This window comes from Labeo rohita, chromosome 8 (genome assembly GCF_022985175.1).
Source record: "Labeo rohita strain BAU-BD-2019 chromosome 8, IGBB_LRoh.1.0, whole genome shotgun sequence".
Classification (NCBI taxonomy): Eukaryota; Metazoa; Chordata; class Actinopteri; order Cypriniformes; family Cyprinidae; genus Labeo; species Labeo rohita.
The window spans coordinates 3,175,154-3,190,597 of NC_066876.1; the positions used below are offsets into that span (position 1 = coordinate 3,175,154).

General features: G+C 32.5%; 1 protein-coding gene across 5 annotated transcripts in view; it reads right to left on the reverse strand.

The window, feature by feature from the left end:
- Nucleotides 1-15,444, reverse strand: part of prdm16 (PR domain containing 16) — a 264,934-nt gene that overhangs the window by 32,032 nt on the left and 217,458 nt on the right. For all 5 annotated transcript variants that reach the window (XM_051117211.1, XM_051117210.1, XM_051117209.1 and 2 more), the window contains exon 4: nt 2,317-2,454. In XM_051117211.1, the coding sequence (XP_050973168.1) occupies nt 2,317-2,454 (138 nt within the window). The remainder of the gene's footprint in view (nt 1-2,316; nt 2,455-15,444) is intronic.

Consider the following 15,444-nt stretch of genomic DNA (forward strand, 5'->3'; position numbering starts at 1 on the left):
CATTCTATGTTTCTAGAATGTTTGTTCAAATTTTTGAGAGAATGTTCTTTGAAGCCAAAGTTCTAAAAATATGTAACAGGCTTAAATTTAAATCTCCTTCTCAAAGTTGCCATACGACTTTGGAGTATAGTGCACAAGTGGTTTAGACAACTTCATGGTGCTTTTTTATAATTTCTTCGTATAGAAAACACCAGCTAGGACATACTGCCTTTTGTTAAAGAAATAAAGTCAGACAGGTCTGTAATGACAGTAGAAAATACTGACATAAATGTCATTTTTGGGTGAACTGTCCCTTTAAATTAGAAAGCGAGCACAAGCTAGATAAGGCAACCACCAAGGACCCCTCACTTAATCAGTCAGATATCATGTAAGCAAAGGAAACAATCCACACTCAACAGCAACTACTGCACAAGAGCTTCAGGATCAGATTAAGACGGCCGCCGCCGCATCAACACAATCCCCGAACAAAGCCACCGTACAGTAAACACGCAACACTTCTTCCGGCCAGACAACGAGTCTGTCATAAGATCTCCGGCTTTATGAGAGATCAGATATCTTATCTTAAAGAGACAACTGCTCGTCCTTTTAAAGGAAGCAAATAATAGAAGAGACAGTGGATTACAAGATTCAGGAGTGTCCAAACTCACTTTGTACGTGACTCTTGTAAATGACTTCTGAGTCACTTCCTCTGACAAAGGCAGGGAACAGCCTTCATCAAACAATGGGTTGTTTTTATCTATTGTGTAAGTGGTGACATCTTGACAGCAGCAGGTTCTGTCCTCATCTTCCTGACAGTAACATGTGCTCACTGTCTCTTCAAGCTTCTCACAGGATGTTCAGCAGAAGGGGTTTGTCTGCTGACCGTCTCACAGTGCTTTTAAATATAGCTCAAACTGATACTAACATCCTTCATCCTAGTACACCTGTGCTTCCAAGAGCAGCTAGCAAAATAAGTATAATAAACTGTGCTGCCGCAATACATATTATCAACCTGCGTACATTTATGACGCAGTAAATGCCGCATTGATGCATTCATTGTTGGAGCATTGTTGTGCCAACACGCTGTTATTAGTCATTAACATCATAAACCGAATTATAAATGGATAGTCTCAGCCTTCTGTCAATACAGTATTCTAGACATGCTTAAATACACAATATGCAGAACATACTGTTCAAAACTTTGGGGTTGATAAGATTTTTATTAATTAATTTATTTTTTAAATAAGTTTCTTATCTCTTAAAAGATGCATTTATAAAGACAGTCATTTGTGAAATTGAATGACATTAAAACCACCTAATATATTTTAAAATGTAATTTATTCCAATGTGTCACATGATTCTTCAGAAATCATTCCAATATGCTGATTTGCTACTCAAGAAATATTTTATTATTATTATTATTATTAATGTTAAAAAAATGTTATGTTTTATCAGGATACTTTGATGAATAAAATGTTCAAAAGAACAGCTTTTATTTAAATTTGAATTGTTTGTAGAAATGTAAAACTTTACTGTCACTTTTGATCAATTTATGCATCCTTGCTGTTATTTTATTTTATTTTATTTTATTTTATTTTATTTTATTTTATTTTATTTTATTTTATTTTATTTTTTCCTGGATGGAAAAAAAAATGATGATGATGATGATGATGATGATGATGATTATTATTAATAACATGAAAAAATATGTGTTTCCATGCTACTTTTTATCAGGATTTTTTGATGAATAAAATGTATCCATGTTATGTTTTATCAGGATACTTTGATGAATAAAATGTTCAAAAGAACAGCTTTTATTTAAAATTTAATTTATTGTAGAAATGTGAAAATCTTTACTGTTACTTTTAACCAGTCTATGCATCCTTGCTGTTATTTTATTTTATTTTATTTTATTTTTCCTGGATGGAAAAAAAAAAGTTATTATTATTATTTAATGAAAATAACATATTTGTTATGCTGTAAAAATTTTAGGATTGGCTACAATGAATATTGTATATTGAATATTGCCATGAACCTTGATCTCATCTTAAAAAATCTTAAAATGGTCCAATTATCCAAATAATTTCAAACATTTTGTGTAATAACTACTTATTAACAAATACAATTGATGTAGGAAAGGCCAGTTGCATTTTCTTTTTTTCTTTTTTTTTTTTTTTTTTCTTTTTTTTTGCATAATGTGTCTTGTCTCTTGAGCTCTGATAAACTCAGTTCTGACCTGGAGTCAAAGCAACAGGTTGATGGAGCAGACGACCAATCAGAAAGGAAGAATGTCAGGAAAGGGAAGTGACAAAATAACAGAGGCTGCTAACAGCTTACCTGATCTTCGCTGATGTGGCATATGGCCAGGTTGTGCTCTTCATGGGACGGGGCAGTTCGCACATATTTAAGCCAGCTCCCGCTGGCCTCCAGAGCTCCATCCAGACAGAACTTCACATTACCCATGTTGTCCATTACCTGGAGACAGAGAAACATAACGGGCATTTAAAGGGTGCTGTCATTAAAACACATTCACAGACAGTAACACTGAACTTCAGTGATAGCAATGAAAGATGCATGAAGCATGCAACAATTTAGATTTTATTAGATTTATTTTTTATTTTTTTATTGTTATTAATGTATGCACCAACCAAGGCTATATTTATTTATTTTTTAAATACAGTAAAACTGTAATATTGTTAAATATTATTACAATTTCAAAGAACTGTTTTCTGTTTGAATATATTTTAAAATGTAATTTATTTTTTTGATCAAATCTGAATTTTCAGTCTTCAGTGTCACATAATCCTTCAGAAACCAGCATTTATGCATTTATGATTTCTGAAGGGTCATGCGACACTGAAAACTGGAGTAATGACCCTAACAATTCAGCTTTGCATCACAGGAATAAATTAATTTTTTAAATATATTAAAATAAAGTAAAATCAAATAATCCACATTTTTGACTGGTAGGCACTTAGTGTCTTCAGATATGAAATAAAAAAAAAAAGAAGGTAACAGAGTGAAAAAACAAACAAACAAACAAACAAACAAAAAAATCTGTTTACGTGCATTAAACCTATATTTTTTTCCACCATGCTTGCATTGTTATAAATTGCAAGGGGCGATTTAAACATTGAAGACGTCTTCAATGCTGTGTGAAGTCTCAGAGGCTCACGTTGATTAACATTGGTTAACCTGACACTACTAGGGAAGTGGAGTTTGGGGTGTCTGGTTACTTGTCAAGGAAAACAGAGAGAGAGAGATGGAGGGATTGAGAAAGGCAAAGTGAGACAGGATGTCAGGAAATGACCGGAAGGAGAGTGGACGCTGTTCCCTCGTGAGATTTACGGCGCTCTTTTCTTGATATATTACCCAGCAAAAGTGAGAAATGCCACTGAAAACTGTGCAGTCTCTCTTTGAAAACAGAAACTCTGTGTAAATGTTTGCTTCAGCTCTATGAAGTTGAAACCGAATATCAAGTGTGCCGTGAGCGATTAAGACAGAAACGGAATATCCGCACAAGTAGCGTGAATCCATGCTAATAAATCTGTCTGTGGGCTCATGCTAGACCTGAACTCCAGAGTGATTATATTCCAGCACATTAACACTGAAAGCAGCCTGTATTCTGAACACGTACGAGGATTTACATCAAGACAAATGAGTCGCAAAATGTTACAGCATCTCCAGATAAAAATACATTGTTTCATTATTACAAAATCGCATTGCTTCTTACAGTAGAAGGTTTTCGCAGAAAGTTTGTATGTCTGAAAATATGTGCGTATTTGTACCTTTTATCCTTAAACAAACAAATACACTTCATTTTAATAACAGGCCATTGTGAACATGAGCTGTCAGTTGTGTTTATTTTACACAAACTCACAAATCCTAGATTAAAAAGTCAATATGCACAAGAAGGTGAATAAACTTGTGTGAACTGTGCTGTATTCAGGTTGAAAAAAAATTCACTAAACACTGCTGTTTTTAATCACATGGCTTTACTGATAACTTTTTTTTTTTTTGTTGTTTTTTTGATAATACTCTACTGGGAGCCAGTGTATATGATGCACTATAAAGTTCATAATGCCTTAGAATTAAAAAGCCATGCATAATGCTTTAACCACACTGGTGATCATAAATAATGCAATACAATTCCAATACATGCATAATAAAAAATGTACAATATTTGGATAACAGATGCATAGTTTAATATTATTTTATAATTTTATGCATAAAAAATTATATAAATACATAAAGGAAAGTGTTTATTTTAGGACCTGTGACTAGACATCATTTTAATAAAAGTTTGTCTTTACTAATTCATTCAAAACAGTCCTGAATTGTGGCAAATTAACTTGTACAAATGTACAAATATTGCATGTGGTCTTCCAGTTAATATCATATCATGAAAGCTGTATGCATAATAATTTTAAATGAACTTAAAGAAAAATCTACATCATAACATGAGTTCTGACCTTTGTCACAAAAGACTTTCTTCGTCACACTTTAGAAATATTATATATCAGTTCAAAACTTAAAATCTCAAAATTCATCCTTTGAAAGGCATTTCAGAACCAGACATTGCATTACCTTGGAAAATGTACATCAAAATCATATCACAAAATGTTTTCATTCATGAATTATAAAAATTGTCTGGGTCTGAAAGTTAAAGGGTTAAACATAAGTGTTGATACATTTTAAAAGGATGACTCTGAACGGGGAAGTATTATAATGCTGGAACACAGAACTTATAATAAGGTGTGTGATAATAATAATAATAATAATTATTATTATTATTATTATTATTATTATTATTATGCTTTAGAATCCATTGCATATTCAGGCTAAATTCAGGTAATGTTATAATTTTCTTGTTGTAGCATGTATAGTGGGAAAATACAATGACACATGTGCTGAAAAACAACAATAGCAATGTAAAAATAAAAGTGACAAAAGTTTATTTGATGAGCAAAACTCACTTTCATAATGACTCTTTCAGAAGCGGTGGGTTGGGTGTAAAAAGGGAGCACGACACATGTGTGAAGTTTGTTAAAGGGACACGCATTCACATGTACTGCAGCGATCGAGAATAATTCACCCGTGTATATAAGTGTGAGGATGTAAATCAAGATAAGTGAGTTGCAAAATGTCCAGATAAAAATAAGCCTAAAAATTTCATACTGATTATTACAAAGGTTTCATAGTCATTTTTCCTCACATTAGTCAATACTTTCTTCAGAGAATGATTGTGTGCTGTATGCTTTTGTGAAGTGATGTTTTAAAGTCACATTCAGAAGCGCCGGTGCTGCCGTTTACCTGGATCGACTCCTGATGATGTTATGCAAATATCCGGCTGTCATTGAAATCTAATGAAACGTTGCAAGAAACAATAGGGTACATTGAACACAAGCTCATTCAGTCACAAACACACACGTGTTCAAGTACGAGTGAACTCATCTGTCTAAACAGACCAACTACAGGTATCACTCAAGCTTGAGAAACGATGGGAAACAGGTTACCCTGAGGAGGAGTGGAGGCACTGGGCCATCTGCTGTGAACAATGAAAAGCTAAAAGCCTGTTTGCAATAGAAACACGGCCTGTTTATTTATTAGAGGTGTTTGTTGAGCAAGCACTACTATTATTATGGGATTTGAACAAACCATTAACCCTCAGTATTCAACCTTGGTGTGTTGCTCATTAATGTGCTACAGTACAAACATGAATGATACAAACATTGCAATGCAACCAAACTAGATTTCTCCCATTCTAATCAATGCAAGCGTGCAGGCATGCCATGATACGCTCAAATCCAGGGTGAAAGTTTTTCTTTTTTTCTCTTATCTCACTCTCCCTTCTAAGTTTCAGGTCTATTTTCTCTCTCTTTCTCTGCTCTCCCAAAAGTTTGAAGGGTCAAATACCAGAGGGACGGCTCTCGAGTCTGCTTTGGGGTTAAGGAGCCCCTCAGTGGCGTTTTAAGAGCCCAATTACTCCCATCAGGTGTGAGGAACTGCCTTCGCAGACAGGCTGATACAAACACACACATGTGCCACGGGGAGTGTTTGTGTCACAAGGTGAAGAAGAAGTGTGCTAAACAGCTTGAGCCGAGCTGTATTTCTAAAACGTCGACACCTTCGTGGGCTCAACGGGCATAAGTGAGTAATATAACGTGATATTAGTCGCGCTGATCGGTCTTGTAGCTGAAGAAGAGCGGAAAGAGAGAAAGCGAGGTGAGCCTGGGAGAGTGACGTGACCTCTGACCTCTGTATGGAGCTAATCAAAGACAGAAAGACGGAGACAAAGACAAAGAAATAGACAGAAACTTAACTAACCTGGTTTCAGGTACACATACACACCCAAAATACACATACAGATTATGTGTGCTTCCAGTTTTGTTGATTATAATGGGAGTGATTTAGTTTTGATGCTATTCTTTGTGGCTGTTTATTGCTGCCAGGCAACGTTTCAACTAGCCGCATTATTATCAAATGCAACAGTTGTGTGATCAAAGATGAGTGTAGATTTTATAGGGGCTTTGAATGTGGCTCATCCGGACATATTGAGAATAAATATGCATGATATGAATTACATATTGTTAAAAAGCTGCACTGATGGCACATATTTTCATCTGTTAAATGTGATTTTGTGTAAAAAACAAACAAACAAACAAACATAACTTTGAAGTAACTTTGGGCTGTAAAGGGATGCTCCACCAAAAATAAATAAATAAATAAAATAAAATAAAATTTAAAGAAAAAAAAAAAAAAAAATTATAAAAATTACAAAAAAAAAAAAAAAAATAAATAAATAAATAAATGAAAATGAATGAATGAATGAATGAATGAATGAATAAATAAATAACATTTAAAGTAAGAAAAATAGTATATATATATATATATATATATTTTATTTTTATTTTTAAAATTTGATCTCACTTTTTGATTTGAAAGCTGTAAAATCCAAAAGGGGGATCAAATTTTTGTGCAATTTCAGTGCAAAACTCAGCATTTTATTTAAATCCAAAGCTACTTTCCACTGCTTGCACATATTTTGATTCATCTGTTAAATGTGAGTTTGTGTAAATAAATAAAAAAAAAAATAATAATAATATTAATAATAAAAATAAATAAATAAATAAACATTTGGGCTGTAATAGGATGCTCCACCCAAAAACAAAAAAAAAAAAAAAAAAAACAAACAAAAAAAAAACAATAAATCAATAATAATATTTATGTATTTATTTACATTTTTAAATTTTATTACTTTTTTTTGTTTATTTATTTATTTAAATCCAAAGCTACTTTCCACTGCTTGCACATATTCTTGCACATATTCATCTGTTAAATAAATAAATAAATAAATAAATAAATAAATAAATAAATAAAATTAATTAAAATAATTAAAAATCAAAAATTTGGGCTTAATCTGAATTTTTACAATTTGATCTCACTTTTTTTTATTTGAAAGCTGTCAAATCCAAAAGTGGGATCAAATTTTCTGTGCAATTTCAGTAAAAAAACCCAGCAATTTGCTCAAATCCATCTTAACCACAAGCTAAAATAGCACTTTGCTGTTTATTTCAGGTAAGTCAGTATCATTAAGTCGTGTGCAAGTATGCCTTCTTTCTATGCAGATAAGGCCTATTGCATATTGTGTCCATATTCAGTTTTGTACATTTTCTATTGATTACAGTAGCAGTTATTCACCACATCATAGGGAAGAGTGCTATTACTGCTGATGATCCAGATGTGCGATGTAGTTGAACGCACTTATGGTATTTTAAAGAGCAGATTCAGGTATCGATATTGGATTGATCCCTGTAAAGTACCACTTATTACAGTGCTCTGCTGCATCCTAGCATTCAGAACTGGTCCACAAGAAGCTTTTTTCTGGGAGGGTATTTACTGCGTCATCTGATTTGCATAATTCCTTTAGTAAATCAAGTGGAAACACAATGCTATCAGTAGCTATATTAATTCTTGGTGAATTCCTCCCTTGTTTTAATGTGATTTCCTCCCTCCGAACAGAAGCCGGCAGGATATATGATAAGACGGACCCTGAATTGAACACTTTTGTTTCTCACAAAGGCAAAAGGGGGAATTCCCCTGCAAACCCTTTTAAAGCGGCAGCTGCACACACACATGCGGTCCACCTTTACGCCGTTCAGCTCCTCAACCTGCATGACTGATGTAGTGTGCAAAGTGAACATCTCATAAAACGTCACCTGCAGTCAGGCCTACATGTACCTGTAACATATCAATATTTTACAACACCAGCAAACGCCATTTCTGCAGCCATATATAACCGGGGCCTGCAAACGGCTGAAACGCAAAGTATTCACACATTATTCATGGCAACAAAGGCCTGAAAACACGTCGCGCTTCTTGTGCTAAAGGAAAGCTGAAAAACCGTGAAAGCGGGTCAAAGCATTTATTTCAGTGCGAGTGTTCGCAGGGTTTGTGTTTCATTGATTGGGTGTTGTGTGCTCTGGCGAAAATAAAAATCAGATTGTGTTGAAAGTTCTTATCTCTCACCTGTGTGTGTATTTATGTGAAGCAGGGTGTGTGTGAGCGTGTGTATGTATGTATGTATGTATGAACAGCCCTGCTTTACCCTGAGGTGGTTTTCTATCCTAAACCGCAGTCAAGTTTTACTGTTTTCAGATACAAGACTGATACTGAAAGGACGGCATTAGATAATCATAACTGTAACAACAGACCTAACAAATCAGCACTGCTGCATTTGTGTATGTGTGTTATAAGTGATTTTAAATGCATGTTTTTAGGCAAGATACAAACTAACTTAACCATGATAAATGTTTTTTTCTGCTGTCCTTTTAAACTTTCTTTTGAATTAATTATCAATAGACATTAATAATAATCCAATATTTCTCAAAGCAAATCAGCATATTAGAATGATCTCTGAGGATCATGTGACACTAATGATGCTGAAATTACAGCTTTGATCACAGGAATAAATTACATTTTACAGTATATTCACATAGAAAACAGTTGTTTTGAAATGCAATAATATTTCACAATTTTACTCAATTTTACACAATTTTTAAATCATTTTTAATCATATAAATTCTTCTTTCAAAAATCAAAAGTATATGTACGTATGCATGCATGTATGTATGAATAATGATTAGTTCAAAAATAATGAAAAAAATGTGTACAATTTAAATATTGTATACAATATTTACTCAAATTCACTAAGACATATTTGAAAACCGAAAAATATATGATTTGTCCTGTTATGTTATACTATTTTTATTTCCACTTCTGTTCACAACAGTAACTGATCATGGCAAAAATTATTCTGAAATCGAATATTTCATTATCCTAACTATAGATGATATTGTAGACATGTTGGTGCATTAATATAAGATTAGTTTTTATCTTAATTTCTATGCTATTTTATTCTATTCAAAAATGACAGTTTATTAGGGCTTCATCTGAAATCCATTGTCTGTGTATTGATAATTCGATACAACGACAGAATTTCTTAAGTGAAAAGGCGTCACAAGCGTCTCAGGCGGTGGCTGTCCTGATTCAGGCTGAAGCACTTGAGCAGAAATGGGGGACGCTGGGAGAATTCTCGGTGCTTGTCACCCTCATTGTGTAAAACAGGAAGGCTTAGCTGACACCTCTGCAGAGAGCGGCCCGACACAATAGCTAATGCACTGACACAAGAACAAGCATACACACTCTCCTTCTTCTGCTCATATCCTGGGGAAGTGTGTGTGTGTGTGAGTGTGAGAGAGAGTGTGTATCTCAGAAGTTCGAAAACAGCTCAGATTAATAAAAATACTCATTGTTTTTGTGGTTTTAGGGCTTGTGTTCCATAGTAATGTGTGACTTTAGACTTTTTTTTTTTTTGGTTAAATGTGACAAATAAATGCTCTCTCGAACTTTCTATTCATATATGTGTATATGTATTAAAAAAAGGAAAGTTTTTCAACATTGGTAATTAAAATCATATTTTGATATTTAAAAATCAGCATATTAGAATGATTTCTGAAGGATCATGTGACATTGAAGTCTGGATTAATGATGCCGAAAATTCAGTTTCGATAACAGGAATAAATTACATTTTAGTGCATATTCACACAAAAAGCAGTTATTTTTTATTGCAATAATATTTCAGAATTTTACTGTATTTTTGATTAAAAAAACGCAATCTTGGTGAATATAAGAATATAATGTTTTATATTAAATGCACAACAGAGGTTTTCTTTTTTTTTTTAGAAAGATCAAGTTAAAATGTGAGAAATAAATATGATCATCAGACTTTTGATGTACATTTATTTGTTCATTGATCAGTCATTATTATGCTGCATTGCATTATATATTTCAACCCCAGAATACAAACTACAGAGCTTTGATCAAAAAACTAAATATATTATCACTAATACACATAATTGGAGATATTGTGTCCAATATCCAAAACATTACGTATCAAATAGGACACTCAACAAAAATACGTAAGCAAAAATAAACCCTCAGATTTGGCATCTCAGCCAAATATTATCCTAACAATACATCAATGGAAAGCTTATCTATTCTTTCAGATGATGTATACATTTTTAAATTTTTAAAAAATGACCCTTATGACTGGTTTTGTGGTCCAGGGTTACAATTTTGTCTAAAGGTTCAATAAACACTTTCATTAAAAAAGAAAGATTTTTACCATTATTTCAAATGTCAGGCTTCACAGGGTTAAAAAAACCTGAGGTTTTAGGTTGAGGTTACTAGTGTGATGCTGTGGTAGTGGTTGCTGAGATGTTCTAGATGTTTGTTCACTGGTTTCTTATTGGACTAAGACCAAACAGTCCAAAGCAAACTCTCTATAATAAAGTTATTCTGTAAAATGAATTCTGCCATTTTATCATCTGCAGGTCAAACAGAAACAGAAGCAGGAGGTAATAAAGACGGTTAGATGTCAGTGAGAGAGGGAGGTGAGTGTCTGGCAGCTAGAGGGCAGTCATGTACGGGGGCCGTGGAGACCTGGAGACGGACAGAAGAAAGGTCAAACACATCCTCTTCCTTCACACTCACTCTCCATCCTCTCACACTCAAGTCTGCCGCTCCATCAGTCGACCTCCGACTTTTACAAGTGTCTCCATGCTGTAATTAACTGCTCTGGTTAGAGTTCATTAAAGTCAGATCCAGGATCAGTTTCCTATAATCAGATTCTTATCGCACACATTACGTCTGGAATCCAAAACTGGCCACGGACCAGAGGAGAAGCACATCGCGTACAACACACACTTTACACGTGACACACTATGAATTAGGGAAAAGACACATCTGCTCCAACTACGTGAATGTTCTCTGGTGCTTTTTTTCACCTTATTTTTTTCTTGTAATTTTTGTAATGTAATTTTTAGGGGATGAAACATGTTATAACACATTTAACTAATGTAATGTGCTGCAAATGGCAAATCTGATCCATCCTTAAAGCATTTTTCCCCTTTTTATCACTGTTTTGAAACAACCTGTATTGTACAAAGCACTAGATAAATAAAGGTTAAAAAATTTAATTTGAATTTGAAAAAAAAAATGAAATTGAATTTGAATATTTGAATTTGAATTTTTAATTCTTAGGGCTATATATATATATATATATATATGTATATATACACTACCGTTCAAAAGTTTGGGGTCAGTAAGACTTGTAATAGTCTTTAAAGAAGTCTCTTATGCTCATCAAGGCTGCATTTATTTTATTAAAAATATAGAAAAAAAAAACCAGTAATATTGCAAAATGTTTTTACAATATAAGATAATGTTTTTTATTTTAACATACTTTAAAATAGAATTTATTCCTGTGATGAAAAGCTGAATTTTTATCAGCTGTTACTCCAGTCTTAAGTGTCACATGATCCTTCAGAAATCATTCTAATATGCGGATTTATTATTAGAATGATCAATGTTGGATAATATCAACAGTTGTGCTGCCAAATATTTTTTGGAACCTGTGATTTTTTTTTTTTTCAGGATTCTTTCATGAATAACAAGTTTAAAAAGTACAGTGTTTAATTAAAAGAATCCATCTTTTAATTATTAACTTAATACATCCTTGGTGAATAAAAGTATTAATTTCTTAAATAAAAAAAAAAAAAAAAAAAAAAAAGAAACAATAAAAATATACTGACCCCAAACTTTTGAACAGTAGTATATATATATATATATATATTTTTTTTTACATGTTTTAGCTTTAATTATATTTCTGTTTTAGTTATTTTAGTTCTATTTTAGTCATTTTAGTACTTAAACTATATTATATTTTATAACATATAATTAGAATATTATAATAGCAATATTATATAATAAAAATATAACAATATTTTCTCATTTTCATTTAATTATTTAATTTAATTATTTTTATTAATATATATTTTATTTTATTTTATTTTGTTTTATTTTAATGTTTTTTTTTTTTTTTTTTTTTTTTCAAAATTCTGCCTTTTCATTTCAATGGTAATTCATTTCATTTAAGTCATGAAAAATCATGTATAATTAAATGAAATTATGAAATCATCAACCTTATTCAGTTTATATGATATTTGATGTATGAATATTTATGATTATTTGATTTATAATTGAATATATAAGAATCCATCTATCTATCTATCTATCTATCTATCTATCTATCTATCTATCTATCTATCTATCTATCTATCTATCTGTCTATCTGTCTATCTATCTATCTATCCATATTTTTTTGGTTTTTATTTTAGTTTACGTTTTATTATTTTATTCTGTTTTTTTCATTTTATTTTATTTTATTTTATTTTATTTTATTTTATTTTACCAAAACTTGTGATTTTGGCAGCTAAATGGGAGGGACCAGAACAACATCTATAACATCTACAACAAAAACATTTTTTTTTTTTTTTTTAGTAAGAAAATGCCTAGCAACCCTTAAAAACTCCCTAGTAACCACTTAGAACACCACACCAACTGCATAGCTCTGGTAACACCCAGCATATGAAAAAAAAAAAAAATAATAATATATATATATATATATATATATAATACATTCCGTGACGAATCATGAGCAATAAGACCAGGTGCATGTGTTAAAAAAGGTCTATTTTGATTCTATATTGTCTTTAAAGTTCCACCTCAGGCTAGATAATTTGCACTTTTCTGCCATTTCAGAGGGCAGTGGGTTATATTTATACATATGGCAGTTTCTTGACATTAGCGCGGCCCCTCCAGCCCTCGCCCAGACAGACAGACACATATACACACACACTCATGTCCATTCATTATACCTTATCTAGCCAGGGCTAACCTGCAACCCTGACACAGGATATCCTGCTGCCTTCATTACAGTGCCAGAAGTCATTACTCCACGTCACACGCACACACAAACACACACTCACGCAGACACACACCTCCTAACTCTTTCAAGCTGCCTCCAGTCCAGACGCGCGCCACACACACCAATGGCGAAGCTAGCATCAAAGTCAACAGCGCAGTCTGGCCTGCCAATGAGGTGAGACAGAACAACAGCCATCTTCAGACTGACAGACATTATTAGAGAGGAAGTCTCACTCAATTTGCGGTCAGAGGAAGATAATAGTGCTGTGATACGCTCATGAAATGAAGATGTGTGTTTGTGTGTTTCCTGATGGACGAATCATGTTTCTCGATGAAATAATTTCAATTATTGTCATACCACATACACACAGAAACTCAAAGGTCTTATCATGACAGCCCGTCAAAATAAAAGTTCAGCTGAACTTGAGAAATTGTGACACAAATATATATTACTATTTTACAGTAGAAAATACTTCTCGAAGATGTGGTATTAATAATAATAAATAACTTTTTTTTTTTTTTAGGGAATATTACACTATTTTTCTTCCATGTTTTAATTTTAACAGTAAATAAATAAATAAATAAATAAATACTATGTCCATTTGATTATATTTTAAAAGAATAATTAAAATTAAAATTAAATTTTCTAAAAAAAAAATAAAATAAAATAAAATAAAATAAACCAATGTATCGGAGACCTACATCTGGAAGTGAAATGGAGTGTAAATGTCATTTCATGTTAAACTGAGATGGTTCATTGTAGTCTCCTGTCCCAACTGTTCTGTCAGACAGGACCATACACAAACGGCCCGGCCCAAAGCGAGCATTTCAGAGGGACAGAGAGAGAAGACAACTGTTAATCCTGTTTTATTAACTTCACTGGACTCTGCTGGAGTTCAAATGCTGTGTCTAAATGTTTGTGTTGCCAGATCTCTGCCGTCATTCTCCCCCTCTCTCTCCAAAATCAATCCCAGACATGTATCAATAAAAGTCAGGCCACTGCTGCAGTCGGCAACCGCAAACCACCCATCCGCTTTAGGCAGACAGCAGCAGCTCTGCTCATCAGCTTGTGCTCTGTGACTATCACAACGCCCGATGAGTAATGACTTCACTTCACTGGCTCGGCCCAGAATACATCTGCAAGTCCTGCAAAACCAATGCAATGCAGAACCAAACCCGTACAGCTAGACGACTCCTCTTGTGTAGATGCAATGTCATGGAAAGCCTAAAACAGCATCTCTATATCAAACAAGACTATCAAATTCCTCCAGTGTGCACACAATTGTTTAAAGACACTTTTTGCATTAAACACTTTTCATTTTGGAGAATAATTACACTGGGAAAATTAATTACAGAATGTTTCATCCATGTTATTTGGAATTAATTTCATAATAACTTTTAGTACATTTGCCCAGGGGAACATGAAATTAGCAAAGCAAGCAAAAGGTTCAAACTCTCACTAGAATTAGTCCATAAATAAATGAAAAGAAGCCAAAACACAACTAAAATAAGCAATGGTACAAGAATGAATTATAACACAACATATTAGTCATAACACAGCACAACTATGTTACAAATCAAATTGTTCGCAACACAATAAAAATAAACCACATTACAAAAATAAGCCACAAGAGAATGAAATTATTTGTAAAAACTGTACAACCACAAAACTGCTGAGATTTAAATTTTGCTTAGTTTTATTCTGCAAAATTTATTTATTTATTTATTTTAAATACAAATTAAGTTTGGTGTCAGTATTTATTTATTTATGTAGTTGCTTTAAATTAATAAAAGCCATCAAATTATAAAATTAATGAAATATATTAATACTTATATTCAGCGCAGACACATTAAAATAAACAAATAAATAAATAAATAAATCATGTGACACTGATGATTGGCTTAATCGCTGCTGAAAATTCAGCAGATATTTTAAAACATATTCAAATAGTAAACATTTTATTACATTTCATAATATCAATATTTCATTCAAAATAAATGTTTTTGTTACACAATGCATGTGTTTAGGGCAGTGTGTATGTATTATGTATATATAAACACACACATGCTTGTATATATTTCAGAAAAATATGTTATTTTTACATATTAAATATATATAATTTTAATTATATGAAT